The sequence below is a fragment of the Pelecanus crispus genome, chromosome 10 (assembly GCF_030463565.1).
Source record: "Pelecanus crispus isolate bPelCri1 chromosome 10, bPelCri1.pri, whole genome shotgun sequence".
In the NCBI taxonomy this organism is placed as follows: Eukaryota; Metazoa; Chordata; class Aves; order Pelecaniformes; family Pelecanidae; genus Pelecanus; species Pelecanus crispus.
The window spans coordinates 7,473,550-7,494,923 of NC_134652.1; the positions used below are offsets into that span (position 1 = coordinate 7,473,550).

The window sequence follows — 21,374 nt, forward strand, 5'->3', positions numbered from 1 at the left end:
ACCTTTTACTTTCTGAATGCTTACACATGCAGCATAGAGATGAAGGTAAAGCTTTATAGGAGGAAGGGAAAATGAAAGCAAATGCATGCTTCCTGTCCCACGCTTCCCCCCCCCCCCCCCCCCCTTCTCCCAGACATGAATAGAGGAGGAGATAAAGTAAGGGAGGCTAATGAAAAATTGAGTCTTTGATTTTAGTCATTGAGTTTGAGTTCTGGCCACTTGTTTGGGCACATCTTAAAGAGAGTAGAAAGGGAACACTGGTGTCAGATCAAGAACTCAAGAATTGTGACTCACACACCTTTCTTTGTGAATTGCTTTGGTAGCCTGTTTCAAGGCTTTAGAAGGTAAATTTCATTCCTACTTGTCACTTGGTGGATGAAGATTTTATGTGTCAGAGTTCAAAATCGTGCAATATTTAAAAATCAAACCAACAAAACCCAAGCAGTCCTGAATATCAAATTTCTGACACTGCTAGCTGATTTTTTTTTTTTAAACATTTTCTAAGGCAGGGATCCTCTACCATGCTTGAGGCAGCTACTGATGTTTTAGCTGGCACATTTGTGGTCTGTACGTCAAATAAACGTACAGCTATTGGAACATTTTCTTTTTTCCTTGCTAGCAGCTGTCGTTAAGGATGTCAGGTTAATGGATATGTCAATGTTTCCTTTCCTATTGCTTTGGAGTTAGGATACTTCCAGAAAACAGATTTGATGGTTAAACACATCCTGTGAAATGCTTATTTACACCCCCCCCCAACTTCTCTCTCTCTCAAAAAGGAGTCAAAGGGGAGAGATTGTATTTTGTAACCCTTCTGTGCACACAGTAAAATAATGGAATTTATTTTGGTAATACGTTCTATTTATTTTCCTAACTGCAGAGCGTGAGGAAAAAGAACGCATTGAGCGTGAGAAACGTGAGCAGCAACAGCGTGAATACCAGGAACATCTCAAAAAGCTAGAAGAACTAGAGAAGAAAAAACGTCAGAGAGAAATGGAGATAGAAGAAAGAGAGCGTCGTCGAGAAGAAGAAAGGAGAGGTCTGGATGACCCATTTTCAAGAAAGGTAGGTAAATACTTGCAGGTTTGTTTTCTTTTTGACTTCTCCTCCTTCTGTAGATTATTTGGAAGAAGAGGGTAGCACTGTAAAATCGTAGGCTATTTTTTTTTTTTTAAGTTGTAGCGTAAGTGGCTGATTTAATAGTTAGGTGCTTGTCACTTAGTTTCAGCTCACTGTCAGGATCTGGAGTCAGTAGTTGTCTAATAAAGTAAAACAAAGAAACTACCAAGATCTCCATGCTGTTCAAAAACTGAACAAATAAAGACTAAAATACTGAATAAAATTAATGCAAAAGAGGAAAGCTGTATTGGAAGCAAGTGTAGTGACTCATGCCAAAGTCAGGAATTAGAGTAGATACCGAAGGAAAATCTCAGACTAAACGTAAAAGCATAGTTTTATATTTTATAAGCAGCATGCCATAACCTAAAACGTAGAAACAAGAGGTGTGTGCCACTTTCCATTTACAAATACAAGTTTTGGGGAAAATCATTATCCCAGTACAACAGGAAACAAAGTGAAAGTTATTTGCAAATAAATATTTAATGATTTTTAAAAAAGTGTAAATAAGTACCACAAACCTTCTATGCTCCCACTTTTTCAAGGCTTATCAGTAAGAGAACTAGTTTTAAATTTCATCCACCATAGACAAAAGCATTGTCTTTGTTTAATGCATACTTCATTGAGTAACGTGAAAATAAGTGGTCAGAGCTTCTATAAATTGCTTTGATTATTTACCTGATAGGCTATCATCACCAGTGTTTTTCACATAAGAGGTACTCCTAGCCATGGGCACTTGATTATACAGAAAAGCTGACTCAGGTTCTGAGAGAGATATATCTGTACCACTTGAAAAATGCCATTTGCAGTTTTGGGATTCTGTCTTTGCTCACTCTTGTTTGTTGGGGTCATTTCTACAATCAGGTTGTCAAAAACATTTGAGTAGACACTTGTGGAGTAGTGGATATGCGAGATCTTGTGCAACCTGTGTATTTCTCCATATTGATGTGTAGACTTTGACAAACAAAAACACTTTTCAAATTGCAGTTTAAAACCAGAGGTTGTGTATGTGAAATCAGATATTTTATATGGTTTACCTAATTTGCTTCTTGTAGTGGAATTAAGGAATAAACAGCTGTGTTAGAAATAGTTTAAATGGTTTGTCTTTGTCCAGCAATGGGGAGAGACATTTTACCTTTATTAAAAAAATATATTGGTTATTGCTCTGCCCTGCATCTAAGCAACCTTGTGTGAATCACAAATACCTCACTTGTTCTGTGCATTGAGGTATTATGTTAAAGCATTGTATAAACCTGGAACAAAACGGTCTCTGCTACAGAGAGCTTTCAGTTTATTCAGTTACATTTTCTGATCTGATTAGAAAGCACAAAACCAGATTTTTTTTTTTTTAATGCATTCCTACTGTCATTAAGCAGCAGGAAAGTGAAACTGTTAAAACATCTTTTTTGTGTTAACAGGTGGTAGCCATGGCTCCCTGTAGCTATTGTTCATAAACTTTTTGGTGTATTTGCATGTATCCTACCCTATTAGTAAAATATGTGTCACAAAGGGGACCATATTGTTTTTAAACTCTGCCAGAAACAACAGTCAGTTAAGACCATACTTAATTATTCAAACTCCTTCAGTATTCTCTACAGTGTAAAAAGTGAGTTTCTAATGACATAGTTCTGTTCTGAAAGGAGTAAATTGTTTGTTGAAAATCTTCATTTTAAAGTATTCAGAGAGAATGTTCCTAATTTCTTTTGACATACAGGAATCTCGTTGGGGTGATAGGGAGTCTGAAAGCTCTTGGAGAAGAGGTGGTGAGACAGAATCTGAATGGCGACGAGCACCAGTGGAAAGGTAATCATTGGGCTACTAAGCACCAGTAGTATTGGGCTCAAAATGTGTAGGCTCCCTTTTTATTGCCACTGCTAAAGCTGCACTAACTGAGTAATATCTCATGCCTTTACATCTCTGAAAATTACCTTCTATTAAAAAATTGCTTTTCAAGGATCTCAGAATCAGAGAGAGGTTTTATCTTGACACCGCGTTCAGATAACGTTCCTGTTTTATTTAGCTTAGATATGTGAAAGCTAGCAGACACCTTCTGCATCTGATAAAAAGCTTGCCTACTTGTTTTCTTTTTTAAATTAAAAATTTCTGTCCTATTCAAACATTGGTGTCAGTTGTATAAGTACAGAATGGGGAAGAATGATAAACAAAGGCTCAGGGTTCCTAGATGATGAAACTATTTGAGATTTCCCATTTAGAAAACTGACAGTAATGTCTAACAACAGTAAAGTCAAGTTTCAGAGTCTTAAACTATTCAAGTCCCAGAGTGAGTCAGAGCGGAAAATACATGCCATAAAGTAAAAAACAAAAGTTCTGAAAGACTGTGTTGAACAGAGAAGGATATTCTGAAGGTACTTTGTACTTTTTAAAAAACAAACAAACAAACCACTTGTTCACATCTATATATTTTAGGAGTTCTGGATATGTTCACTAATAATGGAGATTGTTTACGCAGTTGTAGAAAACAAGATCTTCAACATTTGTCCATCCCTCTGCTCCACAACAGGATGAGCTGTACCTAAAATATTTCTGGTGGTGCATGTCTAGTTGTTCTTAAAAGCCTGTGCTGATGGAGATACCACTGCTTGTTCCAACTGGCAGTATGTTTTATTGCTTAATTAGCCTTCCAGGTAGATAGATTTTTATAAATGTCTAACCTTAATTTCCAGTGCAGCAATTTAAATTCATTGCAGCTTACTCTGACTCCAGTGGTAGGAAATGAATTTACTATTTCTCTCTCTAGTAATTTCTTCCAACATATTTGAAAGGTATCATCTTTCAATAAACAGAAAAGTCTTTCAGTCTTTCCTTAAAAGCTGTGTTGCTGTTCTTGCTAGTGATCCGCTTTCTCGTGAATTGAAAAATCAAAAATTGGATGAAACTCTCGGGTGAAGCATTTAACTGTTAACATATTACAGAATTGTTTAATGCATCTATTTGTATGCTTCAGTGTGATATTTTTTTCCACAACAGAATGATACAAGTGACACACATTAATTTTTGAATCATTATAGCACAGAGATTTTCTGAATAAGTGTTGTCTTAGTTGTTTCTCATTCAACTTTTGTAGAAATTGAGCCGAGTGACTGCTCAGGAGATAAAATTAGGCGTATTTTGGATTATTATGTAGCATGTTCGGTAAAACTTTCCTTCTCTTTTTTACTAAAAGGAATATGCTGAGGAACACTAAAATTAAAATTAGTATTTCCATGGAATTTTAAGTAAAGCAGTGTTTTTCAATTATTTTCTTTTTGCTGAACTTGGGAAATAAAGTAAAAGTGATGACGCTCAGAGAAAATTGCAGAAGAAAGGTCTAATTCTGCATTCTTTAGTAGCCCCTAGTCTACCTTCAGTTGGATTTTAACCCTAAAGGGAAAATGTGTTGGATACAAAGACAGCAGCGCGAACCTAACTGTGAGTGAGTGAAGTCATTCCAAAATGTATTTCTGAATCGAGCGATAAAGGCAATTACATAGAGGCCAGAGCATCGGCTTTTATTTGCAGCGTGTATCTAGCTGTAAGTACAGCTATTGGATATATGCATTAAAAAGTCCTTATGGATACTAGTACAAGGAGAGAAGCTACAAGATTTGTGTTGCAGACAACTTCTCGTGGAAATGGCACAGTCCTGCTGTACGTGCCATATTGGTACACAGCTCTGCACAGTCATGGAGCAACCAGTTGTACTATGCAGCAATCCCCAGAGCGCTGGATTCCAGGCGATCAGCATGTTCCAGTGTTCTCAGTCTTTTCCATACCATGGTTTCAGTTACAACAAAAAAAAGAGATTACAGAAAGGCAGAAGAGTCCAGCAAGGGCTGTCTGTATCTTGCACAGCTCGTGGCTTTATTATGAGTTATAACTAGCCTGCGAGTATTTGCTTTGTTCCTTCACTGTGCAAGAAAGGTGGTTATCGTAAGAAACAAAAGAGGAAAATAAAACTAATGATCTTTCTGGGGTAGATGTAATAAAATTTTTATAAGGAAGAGAAGAAAGTCAGTCCTGTTATGAAAAAAGCATTACAATATTGCAATTGCAGGAAAAAGAGGTTAGCCTCAAAGTGCTACGTAGGAGTTAAATTAAAAGCCATTTGGTTTAGTAGAAAAAGTCACCTTATGGTGGTACTTCTTGTTCAAGTTATAAACCTGTAACAGTGGTAGACACTCTAGTGTGAACTTTGCCAGCAAATTTCTGCTTTATCTGGGAACGCTGCCTGCGTGCTTTCAGGTCTTGCAGATCTGTGTGTAGGGTTTTTAAAGCTAATTGAAAAATGGGTTATGTAATAGAAACTGGATTGCATTACTACCCGTGATTGCCATTCTTAATATTCTTAATATTCATGCATCCCTCTGTTCTTACTAGTTTATCAGATGCTGTTTGACTCTTCATTTCAGTAAACTTTTAAAGTGGGAGTTAGGATTGCTGAGAGGGAAAGAAGGATGAAAGCTGAAATATGAACGCTAAAGTTGTCAAAAGTGAAGAAATGTAAAAACAACAGAGGAATAATTCCATCTGCAAGTAATAGTTTAAAAAAATAGAGTAGTAATAGTTTAAAAATAATAGTTAAAAAAATAGATTTAAAAACCTTAAAACCCTGAAACAGTGCCTAAGTATGAATGCATTAAATACTTATCCATTTGATGAACTTCATAACCATTTCTCTACATGTTTTTTATGTCAAAATAATCAGACTTTTCAAAGATGATTATTATCCAGTTTGAGTCTAAATGGAAGTTAACAATGTCCATGTCCTTGTTTTTATCTGACAGCTCAATGGTAATTGCAGTCTCCCTTATTCTTCCAAAACAGGAAATACACTGCTCACAATTTCTCAAAAATCTTGAGATGCAGTGTTGTCACAAACTGTTGCCTCTTTGTTCTCACCTCTTGGAGTCCTACATCTGTTGTTTTGTAGCAAATCATTGCTGTGCTTTTGTTTACATTTTAGTAGCATAGCGGATTTCTAAACTTGTGGGGGTTTTTTGGTTTGGTTTTGATTTTTTTTTTTTTTCTTCCTTTTAATCCATGAGATTCAACTCCAGTGCAGTTTCTCTTCTCTTGCCAAGAAGCAGGTACCAGTACATCTCTATGATGTACTATTGCTTGTTTCTTTTTATTGCTGAGGAACTAGCTTAGGAAGGTTAATTTCCTGAGATAAAGAAATTAATCTGGTGACAAAGCCAAGGTTTATGGTCTAAATATATGCGTAAAATCCTGTAGACATTAAACTAAATGGTGTGTCCAGAGAAGTGACAAGAGTGGAAGGCTCTAACCGTTGTTCAGCAGTGTTTGATCTTTTCAGCATTACAAATCCAAACATACTTCGAAGATGAACTGATGACTCAATAAGCCAGGGAAAATTCTCACCAATTCTTTACTTCCCACATATGTCCTAGTAAGGAGAGACTGTGCAAGCACCGATAGCCTGCCAGAGCCTGGCCCACCCCGCTTGCTGCCAGGGAGTAGCAGCGGATTGAGTCATGAGTTCACTGCGTTGTCCTGCCTTACCTAGCGGTGGATACTTGTCAGTGGAAGTATTGCCAATCTGTTGGGCTGGAACTGTGCCACAGCGTATGGGAACAGGGATGGGACTGTAGGGTTGGCACCTGTGTGAAGGGGGGTTACCCACTTGATGGTTGTGGGGTTTTTTAAATACTGGTTCTTTGAGACCTAGCTCGAGTTTGTCAAATAAGGCTTGGTGTAGAAGCCAAACCTCTTTGCTGTGTTGCAGCAGATAACCAACAGGGGACTGTAGCTATCCCCTTCAAACTGTAGTTTTGAAGGAGATAATAAACTGTTCAGTCTTGACTGAAGCAGTAGGGATGGTGACCTACCGCTTTCCCATAGCAATGAAAGCAATTAGAATGTGTGCATTTGAAAACGGCAAGCTTTGTAAATGTGTTCGCAACCACACATCAGATGGGTACATTCAGAAAGGGCCTTGAGGGGTTTGCTACTGTTGATCTAATACATAAAGCTTTCCTGGATGTCAGCTTCTACTTTTTGCTCATTCCCTATGGTTTTATAGAGATTGGCGTCGAGGAGAAGCAAGAGATGATGAAAGACCTTTCCGACGAGGGGATGATCTGCCGCGACGAGGGGATGATCTGCCGCGACGAGGGGACGATCTGCCACGACGTGGTGCTGCAGAAGAAAAGGAACGTCCTTCTACAGAATCAACGGAAGACAGGCCACCTAGGCGCGAAGGGGATGAGGACAGGCCACCTAGGCGCGAAGGGGATGAGGACAGGCCGCCCAGACGTGGATTGGACGAGGACAGGCCACCCAGGCGTGGTTTGGATGATGATAGAGGGAGCTGGCGGGCTGCAGATGACGACAGAGGTCCCAGGCGTGGAATGGATGACGACAGGCCACCCAGGCGTGGAATGGATGACGACAGGCCACCCAGACGCGCTTTGGATGACGACAGGCCACCCAGGCGCGGCTTGGACGATGACAGAGGCAGTTGGCGTGCAGCAGATGATGACAGAGGACCCAGGCGTGGGCTGGATGACGACAGGCCACCCAGGCGGGCTTTGGATGATGACAGGCCACCCAGGCGCGGGCTGGATGACGACCGGGGCAGCTGGCGTGCTGCAGATGACGACAGGGGTCCCAGGCGCGGGATGGATGATGACAGAGGTCCCAGGCGTGGGATGGATGACGACAGGATGTCAAGGCGTGATGATGACAGGGGACCATGGCGTAGTGCAGATGATGACAGGCTCTCCAGACGAGATGATGACAGGGGTCCGTGGCGTAGCGGCGATGATTCAAGGCCAGGTCCTTGGAGACCATTTGGTAAACCAGGTAAAATGTAGTAATATAATAATCTTCCCTCCAAAGCGTGTGTTAACCTAGTACATAATAGATCATAGAACCATGGAATCGTTTAGGTTGGAAAAGACCTTTAAGATCATCCAGTCCAACCATTAACCTAACATTACCAAGACCACACTAAACCAATTAAGGATGTAATGTACTTGGTGCCATCCTAGAGATGGGAGAATCAACTCTGAAAACGTCTGGATTAATTTGGTTAATGTGGACACTCCTTTACTTAGTATAATTAAACCTTCTAATTTGGTTGAATTAAAAAAAAAAATGCAGCAGTGTTTACTGCTTGCCTGGAAGATAGCTAAAGGTCATGTGGTAATGCTGGTAATTTACCTATGTGCAAAACTAAAGTACACAAGTTGAATGCTCTGATGGGAGAAGCATCCTCACTAGATCAGCACATCTTGGTCTCTTTCCCTGCCCCTCTATAGTCTGACATTAACCTCCTTCTAAGGAGGATTTTGATACATCATTCAAGTGGGTCTGGTTTTGATAAGCTTTTTTTGGTGTAGAAAGATATTCCTGGTTTTACCATTCCTTTTTTGCTTTTTTGTGTCTACCTTTCTTGAAAATCCTGCTTTGAGCAGGAGTTTGGACGAGGTGACCTTCTGAGGTCCCTTACAATCTGAATTATCCTATTCTCATATAGTTTATTTCTAGTCTCAAATCTTGTTGATGGTGACTACTACAACTGTTTCTGATTCTTTTCAGAACTGTTGATGACATTTAAATCTTAGATATGATTTTGATTTCCTGGTTCTTTTTATTCAGATTTACGTATTCACAGGCATCACATCAACTACGCTAATTCTGCAATCCAAACCCGTAGAAAAGTTATTGTAAATCTTGGTACTTACACTCCAATAGCTTTCTCCTTTTTCCCATTTAAAGAAAAAGCAGGCTGTGTAATAAAGAATTCCCATTCATAAATAACTGAACGATATTGCAGGGTGCACTGTGTAAATAGATGGTAAACAGTAGTCACATTTTAACGTAGTGCTTTAGAAAGCAGTAAGTTCTTAAAAATGTGCTTGCCTAAAATCTCCACACTTGCAGATTTTCACAAAGGAATCTGCTGTCTAAGCTACCCCCTTCACTTTTTCCTGCATTTGTTTTGCACAAGACCCTTGAGGAGTTTGTGGTTTCTGACTGAAAACTGCAGGGTGTAACCAGCTCTGCTACACTGTTACAGGCAGTGCTGATAGATGAGGTATATATTACTGTCTTTACATTAAGCAGTTTCTACAGTGTTTTGACTGTGGCTCCCACTCAGTGTGCACGCTCTTTACAAGCATCTTGAGTTGGATCCTCAGGGATCAGAACTTGAAGAACCAGTTTCTGTGAGGGAAGTAAAGGATTCTTTGTCTACAGAGAGATCAGAGGTCAGTCACAAATTCCTTTGACTGTGTTTCTTACTTATAGGGGGATGGAGAGAACGAGAAAAAGCTCGTGAGGATAGCTGGGGGCCTCCCCGAGACTCCAGACCTCCAGGAGACCGTGAATGGGATAGAGACAAAGATCGTGATGAAAACGAGAAAGACCGTGAATTTGACAGAGAGAGAGATTTTGATCGAGAAGATCGTTTCAGGCGTCCCAGGTTTGACTTCTCTGTTTAAATACTTCCATAATGTTTCTGTTAAAAAAAAAAAAAAAAAAAATTCCCAGCTGATAAAGAAATGATGCAACATCGCCTAACGAAAGGAACACTGGTTGGTTTGTATGAAATTAATCACTTTAAGGCAGTAAATGGATAGTGGCATTTTGGGGGCTTTTTGGTTTCTTATTTTTAAGATGAGGTTAACTGTTTACAGAAGGAATTCCAAAATGCTTTACTGCTTTTAATTTTTTTTTTTAACCTGTTATCAAGAGAATTTCATGTTAGGCTCCAGAAGAACAGAAAAGGTTTTGGAAGTATGTCAGTAAGTTAAATAGAGACCTACTAGGCCTGAAAAATATCTGCTTTGTGATTTATTATGGCTTCTTTCCGTAGCAAAGCTAAAATCTTAACATTTAGTCTTATGTTTTGAATGGCAAAAGGGATGACGCTGGTTGGAGAAGAGGACCAGCTGAGGAAACTTCTAGCTGGAGAGACTCAAGTCGTCGTGAAGAATGGGATAGAGGTGGTCGTGACATGAGAGATCGACGTGCTGATGACAGAGATCCACCCCTCAGAAGAGGACCACCACTCAGATCTGACCGTGAAGAACGTATGTTTATTTTGGTGTTCCTAAAGGCTTACATTCATTATAGGGCCTTCATGCTACTCTAACAGTGCTAGGACGTGGTAAAATGGGAGTAAGTTACCTTCTCAGCCACTTAAACTCCCTTTGCATAAGTAAAGTGATAGAAAGAAACTTTAGTGTAATTGAGAATTTTTCCTTGAATCTTAACTTTTTTTAGTTGTACTCTTTTCTATCCTAGCAGCATTTGACGTCTGCAGTAGAAGGATAAGGTTTTAAGTATGCAGTTTCCATACTAGGATTATGTTCAGGGTGAATGAAATTCTTGTACTTAAATTGTCAAGATAGACATCTCAAAGTAATGTCTGGCTTATTTCTTAAAACTATTAAAATGTGAGGGAAATATTTCCAAACAAGGCCTTGTGGGTTTCACACTATTAATGGTATTGATTTGGATGAATAACCTGTTTTAATTACATACATTGACCTGTTTTAATTATGTACATTTATTAATCCTTTGCTGTATTCTAAAAATACAGTAGCAGCAAATACATTTAGCCTGAGATACCACGTCTTCCAATTCTGGCGTTCCCACGTTCAGAATCTCACGTGCGCTCTGCCCCGGGTGTGGGTGCTCCTGACCTGGGAGGGAGCTGCCGGGCAGGCGGCGGCGGGGAGCGGGCTGGAACAGAGGATGTCCTATGGGACCTCCGTTGGCGGAAAGGCTGAGGGTTCTCACTGTGGAGATTTATTGGGTTTAACATATCAAGAAGTTTCAGGGTTTGACTCTCTGGTTTGGTACTTGATGCAGGTTTGTTCACACATAGCTGGGGTAGAATTCTTAATGTCCTCTTGGTGGAAATGAACAATTTTTCATACGGTAAAGGATGGTGAGCGCTGTTACCAGTGGGAGTCGTGTAATCCAGTGCCGTTTACACCTCTGATTTCTGTAGGCTGAGGAGTAATTTGCTGTCTTCTGAGACAATGAACACCTAAACATTTTCCTAAACTTTCCATGAGTGTTTTTAAGTTAGGATTTTTCTGTTTTCAGGGTGCAGTCATTTCTAAGGAGACACGTTTGTGCTTTCAATTCTGATAATAACATAAGAATATATTTTTACATCATAAACCCATGTGCATCAGTAGAACAGTTACTGTGTTTTAAAGATGATGCTTGGGTTGCTCACAACAATCCTGAATCTGAAAAGAGGCTTGAGTAGTTCCTGTCCATTACTTCATTATCAAATTAAACTGTGCGCTTGGCTGTCATCATCATATTACCTCTTGGCAAGATTGAGAATCAGTAAATCAGCCTGTCGGTGCCGGGCATAATTTGTTTAAACTCTTGCAGGCTGCTGGTGGAGCATGACAAAGGTTGTTTTATTGTCTTTCCGTATTTGTAGCAAGCTCATGGCGGCGTGCTGATGATAGGAGAGAAGAACGTGGAGAAGAACGCGAAACAGTTCGGCGATCGGCTCCTGCTGCTGCTGCTGCTCCTCCAGCCTCTGCTCCCCCACCAGCATCAAAAGATCGAGAAAGAGATGGGGAGAAGGAGAAAGGTTCCTGGAAGACAGAAAAGGAGCGTGAGCCCCTTCGCCGTACTAAAAACGAGACAGATGAAGAGGGGTGGACCACTGTACGACGTTAAGTGAAAATCACAGAGTTTAACCAATGTTTTAGCTTTGATTTGATCGAATCCATGGATTATATTTGTGCTTATAAACATTCTGAATTGGAATTCTTTAACAAATGTTTTGAGGTAACATGAAAGCATGAGCTTGAATTACTTACTCATATAGATTGATCATGCACAAAACTCACAGCAGAAGGTTGGAAATTGAATGCCAGTTTTTGAAATTTCAAATTATGCTTATTTCATGGGTCATTTGTTGCTAAAATAAAAAGAAGCAAGCCCAACAGCTGTCTTCAGTACTGCTTCTATCTCACACCAAAACAGGCTGACCTTTTTATTTTTAGTCTGTCTTAATTTGGAATGGGGTATTGTCGTCACAGAACACACATTTGAAAACACCTCTGTTCACACAGTGGAATTATTGGAAAAGCAGAGCTAAATCGATTTCCATAATTAGCCAAAAAAATAGAAAAAAAAATATGAAAGCCCTCTTTTACATAGGTATCTTTGAGGGCAGGCGGTTTCTGAGACGTATTTTATCACTACCTAAATTCAGTAAGTTGTTTAAATTGGAATTAAATACAATAAACATTATGAGCATTAGCTACACTGGGATATTTTCTGTAGATTTACTTGAATACCTAACGCCTATGAGGCCATTTTGCCGTCATTGTTCCAGTGATGTATACTGCTGCAGTGTACAACCACAAAACTTCAGGCTTTTACAACTTCAGTGTTTTGGTAAGCATATGGCTATGTATTTTCTGTTGCCAATATCACAGCCGCTTTTTCCATTACTGGATAATTCACGCCTTTCAAGGATTTATAAGTATTGTCATATTTAAAATGTGTGGTTTTGGAGAAATTGTTGAATTTTCCCCCAATTCTTTGTCTTCAGGGTCAATTCTTTCCCTTTCCAAAAAAAGTGATTTGTAGTAATGGCTGTGTTGACTTCAGTTTTGGGGTCTGGTAACAGCGATGAACTATCCGGTCATACCGAAGCCCATACAGAACTTGCTGCTGTGTGTTTCTTCAATGATAAATAAACAACTTAAGGAATTAGCTGCTATGGTGTCTTGACTTTTTAGTAACTTCCTGCAGTGTATGTTAATGGCAAGCAGCTGTTAACAGCTCTTCCTGCATGCAAACGGGTTTCTGTACCTGCTGAAGGAGAATGTGAGAACACCTGGGATGGTTTCTTCCTGAGAAACCTGGTTTTATTTTGATGTGCGTGAACAAAAGTTGTAATGCTCCTCTTGGCCTTCTCCTGTCCTCTTCTGAGCTTTCCAGGTCTGATTCACTTCTCGGGACAAACTTGCTCTCATAGTCATCTTGTGAGGGCCAGATCTTTGTGCCTTTGGAGCCTGTCGCTTCATTGCTTGTTGAGTCACAGAATTCCTTCAGAACAGTAGTGTTTTCTAAACAAACAAACAAAAATGTTTCTTTGTGCCTCACACAGTCCTATAAAGGGTGGAACTAGAGCATGGCAGCTGTCCAGTAACAGAGCGCTTTCTGGATTTGGGTTAGCGTGTGCTGCTGCTGTTCAGCTACCTGTTGCCGTCCTTACCTTCTGTGTCATAGGATTACAGGATCATTCCTGGAGACTGCACAGCCTTTCTGGGCAACCTCTTCCAATGCTTGACCACTCCCGCAGTGAAAAAGCATAACCCTCTCTCTTTTTGGCATCTACCTATTGTCTCTCATCCTCCTGCTCATGCACTGCTGTGAAGAGCCTGACTTCATTTTCCTGATAACTTGCTGGTAGGCACTGCCTGGCTGCTGCTGGTGTCCCCAAAGCCTTCCCTCCTCTGGGCTGAGCAAGCCCTGGTCCCCCAGCCTTTCTGCCCAGGCAGCTGCTCCAGCCCCTGACCAGCTCGTTGGGGCTCTGCTGAACTTGCTCCAGTTCAGCAACGCCTCCCTTGTATGGGGCAGGGATGTGGGACCCAGAACTGCAGGCAGTAGTCAGGATGAGGGCTGTGGAGTAGAGGGGGATGCTCTCTTCCCTCACCTGCGGGCTATGGTCCTGTTCAAACAGCCTGAGATCTGCTGGCTCCTGTTCAAACAGCCCGAGATCTGCTGGCTCCTGTTCGAACAGCCTGAGATCTGCTGGCTCCTGCTCAGCTTTATGCCTGCCAGGGCGCCCGAGGCATTTGAGCCACCCCCCAGCCTGTCACTGCAAGGGCTCCTTCCTTGGCAGTGCAGGACTCTGCCCTTGCAGAATGTCACCAGGCTCCTGTCCCGGTCCCTCTGGATGGCACCCCTGCCCCACGTGTACTGACCGGTCCTCCCAGTTTGGTGTCATCCACAAACCCGCTGCCTCCAGGCCCCTCCAGGTGCAGCCCAGCCCACTGACCACAGTGCTGAGCCTGAGCATCCGACCACTCTCTCTGCCCACCTGGTTGCCCAGCTATCTAGGCTGTAATGCCCTAACATGGGCACAAGAATCTTGGTTGAGACAGGGTTGAAAGCCTTGCTAAAGGTGAGACGAACAACATCCACTGCTCCTTCCCTTGTCCATGAAGTTATTTTGTGGTAGAAGGCAGGTGAGTCAGGCATGATTTACCCTCAGTAAATCCATGCTGACTGTTCCCAGTCACCTTCTCCTGCGTGTGCCCAAAAACTTGCTCTGAGGTGACTTCCTCCATGATTTTCCCAGGGACTGAAGTGACACCACCTGGCCTGTAGTTTCTCAGATGGTCCTTCCGGCCTTTTTTGAAGATGGGTGCAACATTTGCCTTTCTCCAGTCATCACTAAAGCGTGAGAGAGTACACCTCCAGTTACGTATTTTTAATTTTATCCAAACGAAGCCATTTTTACATGGGGATAAATGTTAGTGATCACTGCACCAGCTAAGGCTCTGTTCCCAAACCTCTTAACTTCCACTGAGATTGTGATAGCATGGCCAACACATGTAAAATTCTCAGGACCGGGCAGCTTGAGAAAAGATCTGCAAGATGTGAGCTTTACAGACATGGCAGTGTGTTTATTTTACTGCTTGATCATTTTAGACAGAACACTAAACTACAGTGATCAAAAACCAATACTGACCAAATCCAACCGCTAAACCTCCATCTACTGCCATAATTATACATTAGCACAAAGTTTGGTTACCTGAAGATGGTGATGAAGTGAATTCTCTGTCAAGCATTGCTGCGTTTGACTGACCCACGTCCAGTTAAGCATCTAAAATTTTCAGCGAACCTTAGAAGAATACAAACTGGCACACGCTATATTTAGAAGGCAGAACTTAAGGCTGCTGCTGGTTAAACGGATGCAAATGTTGCTCGGTTAAGACAGCTCTCCCAGAGCAGAGCAAGGCGGGTGACCAGGTGCCACCAGTTCGGTTCCTTTCCTACTCCAGGAGCAGCCCAGAGCCTGACCCCCAGCTGGTGGGCAGGGCTGGGGACCCTTGCCCTGCTCAGGAGAAGTAGGGTACAGACATTTTAGCTGTATTTTCTCTAAAGTGCCTTTGCTCTAAAAACTAAATTCAGTATTTTATGGGAATTGGCAGACCGGGGCAGGGGCAATGAAGGAAATGGTGCCGCTCCAGCCTGGGCACAGCCGCAACCGCACCTTGGGACAGTCACGGCCTGGGCGCGACCATGGGCAGGATCAGGAGGACACCGGGAGCTATGGAGCAGGTGGGCTGGTGGGCAGCCAGGAGGCAATCTTAAACTGGAAGAGCACTAAGAGTCTCATCTTGCAGCGAACGAAACGTATCTTTGTTGGTTTAATACCCATGGGCTGCAGTCATTGATGGGAACTGCTACATTTAAGCAAGTTTTCCTTCTGTAACTAAAATGTACTGTTAAATTGAGTAAGACTACAACGTAAAGGTGTTAGACCAGTGAAATGCAAGATTCAAAATGTACCCATCACGCAGGTACCCATGCTGGGCGGTTTACTGCAGAATTGCGAGAAGTAGGCACGCAAGCGGCGTAACAGCAGCACCTGATCCTTCCTATTTCGCCATGGCAGGACCAGCTAGAACCGAAACGCTCCGCACTTTGTCTGGGCCTGCTCTGAAAAAGAACTATTGATGCTTTTAGTTACGGTAGGCTGGAGATTCTACAAGCTATTGCACTGCTTTTTGCTAATCAAAGTCTCCCTCACTGCAATTCAAGCTTGTTAGTCCTTTCACTCTCGGGCAGGAGGACGATTTACTGGCTTTGCTACATCTTTTTCCACATTTGAAGATTTAGCATATCCCTCTTCTGCTTTGCCCAGACTACAGGCGTATTAGAAGGAATTATCTTCCTCCCCATGTGACGATTAGCAGACTACCTCCAGTATACATTAACCTATATGTTTGGTGGGTCAAACTGGCACATGTATGGGAAGTAAAGACATTTTATAGCCATGATGGTTTTGTCCTATGGCAGCTACCTGAGGCACTCCGGTCAGCAGTAAGACTGACAGCAAACTCTGTCCAGACAGGGCTTTCACTGGAGGTGGGTACAGACTTACCCGACTCCAGCTGGATCAAGTTATCTATGCATCTGAAAGCAGTTTTTAATTAGAGTAGCTTGCTTCTTGCCAAGATGAGTATCAGCTGAGGATGATCACAGGCTATCCAATACTCTGCATTCATTCCTCTTACCAAAATATCACTATGGAAAAGATTCCACCACGTACATGCTTAGGAATACTTCCCTGTAATGAAGTGATTCTCTCTGAAGATAAAATACTTGGTTTAAATGAGTGGCCCTAATCTTTTGATTCGTGGGCACCTGTAGCATAAATGAAAACAGTATCAGGCTTGCTTTTCTTAAATGTCTTCTGTGGAGCATGTAACAGCTTCCAGCCTGGGCTGCTTTCAGGTTCAGCTATTCGCTGCTCCTAGGATTTAAGTTACTAATGTAAACTGCTTCCAGTAATTTAAGGAATCGAAGTGACACTACAGCACTATCTAGTGTAGTAAGCTTTTCAGAGCGACCAAGAACAAGCATGTCTCTGCTTACTCAGTGCCACAAGGAGTGTGCTGGTGCACAAGAAATGGCAGAAGCTTACTTTAAAAAAAAAAAAAAAAAGCCCCAAATGTCCTTAAAGGTTCAGTCTTTATACGACACTGACTCGCAGAAGTTTAAAGGGCAAGTTGTCCTGTTGAATGATCACGTACAGTAACTGAAGAGCCTTGCTCTCTCTCAGGCTGCCTTTTGCTGATTCTGAATCTTGCCATCTCCTCTCTGGAGTAGTTTGGGCTGGTTTTTTTTCCCCTCCCAACTGCTCTTTTGAAGCCTTACCTGTTAAGACTTTGACCAGATGCCTAAAGCCGCACAGTGACAAGGCAGCTCTTGGCTGTCCCCCAGCAAGGCTGCAAGCGCGCATAGGACAAGAGAGGAACCAGGGGGGCCCGGCAGCAGCGGAGGCCGCTCCTGCGGCAGATTTCCTCTCGCGCAGGCAGAGGGAAGAGACGGGCACCGCGAAGGGCTGGTGCCATCCAAGGCAGGGGATCTTCTTGTGTCTGGACGAATTTCCAGGCGTCACAATAGGGCCGTTTCTACACAGTACCTTAATGTACAGAGCAGAGAGGAGGGGTGGGTGCATGGCAAACGCTTCGAGTAGCACCGGGGATCCAGCCCTGCCAGAATTACCCCTCACAGAACACCTGAGAAAGCTTCTCTTACATCTTTCTTGCTTTTGTGTCCAGTACCAGTCAACTGCATTAAAATGTACGCACCAATCTTCAAACTTCCCACAAGGAGGTAACAAAAGTACACAAGAAAACTCTTCCCGCAGCATCACACTTGAGCTTGGTTCTAACACGCAGTGGATATGGATTCAACCCATGTGGACCAGGCACCACAAAACCAAACGCCCCTAACTTCTAACAGCTTAGAAGAGCCCGTGGTGCGAGCCCCGCAGAACGAGAGGCAATAACGCAACCGATGTTTGGCACGAGGAGAGGGTAGCTGCAGCCACTATGAAGTGTTATTTAGTGTGAGCCCCGTCACATTTGGTAATTAGAGCTGACACCATCTCTGGAGCCATTTGATGAAGATTCAAGAGAACACTTCCACACAAAATCAGTTTCTCCCTCCTAATGGCTGCAGCTGTGAGCCAACAGCAGTGATGAATGACCAACCCCAGGCCCTCCTTCCCAGCCCACCCCATATGTTTTGGCTCCATTCTCAACCCTCCTGCTCTCCCCCTCTCCTGCCCCCATCTCCCACCCTGTTGAGCAGCTTATCAAAAGGAATCCACACAGGCCTCTGTCACCCCTCGCTTTCTGAGCTCCCGTTTTCCATCAGGACCTGTCTCCCACCTCATCCTCCCAGTGATGGATGCCCCAGCAGTTTCTGCACAAGGCTCTCTTCACCTCCCTGCTTTTGGCAGGGCCACCCTCGCAGGCCCAGCACCCCTCCACGTCCCAGGTGTCAGTAAAGCCATCTACGGCGCAACCCTCTCTGCATGGAGAACTTGGGCGCCTGCCTTTCGGCTCCGGAGGACTCCCAAGCAAACTACAAACCTGCTGCTGCTCCTCCCCCTGCCTCCGAGTCACAGTAAGAGCCATTTCTGAGCTCCTGAAGATTAGAAGCAGCATAGCCGTCTCTGATACTCGGTACCAAGGAACTGCCATCACCTAGGGTCCAGCATCAACCTTAGATTTTATATAGTCTATGTGGCATTAAGGATATTTGTTAGCCACATGGGTCCATCCCTCCCACCCTGCAGCGAGTTAAAGCCACATTCTCTCAACTCTTGAAAATATGTCACCTCCCCTTCTGCTACAGTCATGGCTTTCTGCTTTGTCCAGCTCTCTTCTCTCCAAAGGCTTCCCATCACCTCCCCGCTCTCCACCACAAACACAAACTGCGCTAAAGCTCACTCTGCCATGCTCACTGCCTTTCCTTCAGCAGAAAGGGCTCAGCTCGCACCTGGGCCCAGTCACTAGGTTTTCAAACAAGCACTTTGATGCTTTCTCCTCTCAGACCTTCCCTAAAGCTGCGTATCGGACACGGGACCTGCGAGACCAGCGCCCTCCACGCTTGCTAGTGGAATGGTTCAAGGGTGGCCGTGGGGCACAGCTCTCCCATCGTGCCAGGTAGGACGCTGCGATTTCGGGGAGGAGGTGTTAATCGTCAAGCAAGTTACCAAATGCAGCTTTGATCACGATTCGCTTCCCGGTTTTAGTATCGGCAAAGGGATCGCTGGGCTGTTTTAAGACCCGAAAGGCGGAGCGGCGTACCCTCGTTAAACACCCTGCTATTAACCGGCCAGACCCCGGCTCTGCTGCCCGGCCCCCGCGGCGCAGCACCGGGCTGAGCCGGGCAGCCGGAGCCCCCGACGGCCGGGACGGGGCCGCCGCCGCTTCCCCCGCCCTGGGGGGGGCAGAGCCGGGCCCGGCCGGCGGCAGAGGCCGGTGCAGCCCCGCTGCAAGCCCCCGGGGCCCCCCGGCCCCGCTCTCCGCCCGCCGCTTGCTTTAACCCGCCTCCCCGTCGCCGTGTGTCCGTCCGTCCGTCCGCGTGTGCCCCCCTCCCCCCCGCAGTCAGATCTCGCCGTAAATCCGTTTCCGTAAAAATCACATATATATATTTTTTTTTTTCTTACAATAAACAAATACAGTGCGAGCAAGCTGCGCCATTCCCGCGGCCCGGCGCCGGGCCAGACGCCGCCGGCGGCACCAGAGGGGCCCGCCGGCCGCCCCCCACCCGCGGCCGTGCTGCGGCCAGCGACCCGCGGGGAGCGGGCGGGGTCCCGGCGCCTAGCGACCCTTCTTCCCCAGGGCGGTCCGGGCGTGTTTGAGCTGTTTGGCCGCCTGCATTTTGGAGAGCGGGCAGTACTTGATGGTGTGGGCATTGTCGCCGCTGGCGCCGCAGAGCGGGCAGGTGTAGCGGCGCAGCACCGGGCAGAGGACGCGGCCGTCGGGTCCCTTGAGGATGTGCGTGGTGTAGAGGGCCACGGCCTCCTTGTTGTTCCGGCAGAAGACGCAGACCTGCAGCTCGGGTTTGAGCAGGCGGGAGGCGGCCCGCGGGTGGGTCGGCAGCCGCCCCGCCACCACCAGCCCGCCCCAGGCGTGGGGCGAGCCCTCCCGACCCGGGTGCTCCCCCGAGCAGTCGAAGACCACGGCGGCGGGGCCGCCGCGCCCGGGGAAGGGGCTGAAGTCGGCGAAGCGCTCCTCCAGCAGGCCCTCCCCGTCGTGGTGGTGGTGATGCCCGCACAGGTCCAGGTCGTGCAAGTCCAGCGCGCCCGCGAAGTACGGCCCCGCCGCCTCTTCCTCCTCCTCCTCTTCCTCCTCCTCCTCCTCGGCCGGCGGCACGGCCGCCGCCACCACCACCGAGGGGGGCTCGGCGCCGAAGCCCTTGCCGGGGCGCAGGGCCTTGGTGATGAGCGTGGCCAGCCCCAGGTAGTCGTTCCAGGAGTTGAAGACGTTCCCGCAGGCGCTGTGGCTCCGGCCGCCGTAGCGGCCGCCCGGCAGGCGCTCCACGGGCGGGAGGTGCCGGTGCTGCTCCAGCTTGCCGCCGGGGAAAGCCTCCATGGGGACCGGGAACCGCCGGCTCCCCGGAGCGCGGTGCGGGGCTGCGCTGGGCGCCCGGCCGCGCCCCCGGACCGCGCCTGAGCTCCTGCTCCTGCTCCCGCTCCCGGTGCCGCTCCCGGTGCCGCCGCTCCCGCTCCCGCCGCCGCCTCTGGGAGCGCCCGGCCGCGCGCCGCGCCTCAAATAGGGGGGCGGTGGCGGGAGGGGAGGGGGCGGGTGCGGTCGCCGCGCTTCCCATTGGTCGCCGGCCAGAGCCCCCCTCCCGCTCATTGGCTGGCGGGCGGCGGGGAGGGGCGCAGGTGTGGCGGCACGTGCGGGCGGGGCGGGGGCGGGGCCAGGGCCGGCGGAGGGGTGCGGGGCGGGAGCGGCCCGGTGACCCGCAGCCCGAAGCGGGAAGCCCTTCGCACCCGGCAAGCTCCTTAGGGGCAGCAGGTGCCTTCCCGTGGCTGCCAGTAACTCGTAAGGGGTGGGGGCGATTCCTTCCTTGCACCCCTCTCAGGAAGTGGGTTTGGTTATTATTGTCTGAAGCTAATAAGAGTTTTGGAGGGGGTCTCATGAGGTACGTGCGCTCGCTCGAGTGCTGCGTGCACTTTGGAACCGGTCTGGTAGAGTCAACCCTAAAAAGGGACGGGGCTGACCTATGCGATGGCTGCGAGTCCGTGGTGTGTGGTGGGTGCTGTGCGAGGGACCCCGGGCAGCAGGACGGGCACGGGTGTCCCGCAGCACCCACCCAGTGAGTCCATCCCGCAGCACCCACCCAGTGATTCCGTCCCGCAGCACCCACCCAGTGATTCCGTCCCGCAGCACCCACCCAGTGAGTCTGTCCTGCAGCACCCACCCAGTGAATCCATCCCGCAGCACCCACCCAGCAATTCCGTCCCGCAGCACCCACCCAGCGAGTCTGTCCTGCAGCACCCACCCAGCAAGTCCATCCCGCAGCACCCACCCAGCGAGTCCATCCCGCGGCACCCACCCAGCGAGTCCGTCCCGCGGCACCCACCCAGGGATTCTGTCCTGCAGCACCCACCCAGCGATTCCGTCCCACGGCACCCACCCAGCGAGTCCATCCCGCAGCACCCACCCAGCGAGTCCGTCCCGCGGCACCCACCCAGCGAGTCC

The 21,374-nt window shown here is 46.2% G+C and overlaps 2 protein-coding genes across 2 annotated transcripts in view; one reads left to right on the plus strand and one right to left on the minus strand.

Annotated features, from left to right (window-relative positions):
* The window catches only part of EIF3A (eukaryotic translation initiation factor 3 subunit A), a 36,043-nt gene extending 23,203 nt beyond the window's left edge, over positions 1–12,840 (plus strand). The window contains exons 17-22 of the mRNA XM_075717370.1: positions 878–1,062; positions 2,828–2,916; positions 7,157–7,938; positions 9,388–9,562; positions 10,003–10,172; positions 11,549–12,840. Coding sequence (XP_075573485.1) covers positions 878–1,062; positions 2,828–2,916; positions 7,157–7,938; positions 9,388–9,562; positions 10,003–10,172; positions 11,549–11,793 — 1,646 coding nt within the window. The 3' untranslated portion in view covers positions 11,794–12,840. The remainder of the gene's footprint in view (positions 1–877; positions 1,063–2,827; positions 2,917–7,156; positions 7,939–9,387; positions 9,563–10,002; positions 10,173–11,548) is intronic.
* Positions 12,841–19,484: 6,644 nt separating this feature from the next.
* Positions 19,485–20,258, minus strand: NANOS1 (nanos C2HC-type zinc finger 1). The gene has a single exon (XM_075717979.1). It carries the CDS (start codon positions 20,256–20,258, stop codon positions 19,485–19,487), a length of 774 nt encoding a protein of 257 aa, XP_075574094.1.
* Between the last annotated feature and the right edge of the window lie 1,116 nt (positions 20,259–21,374).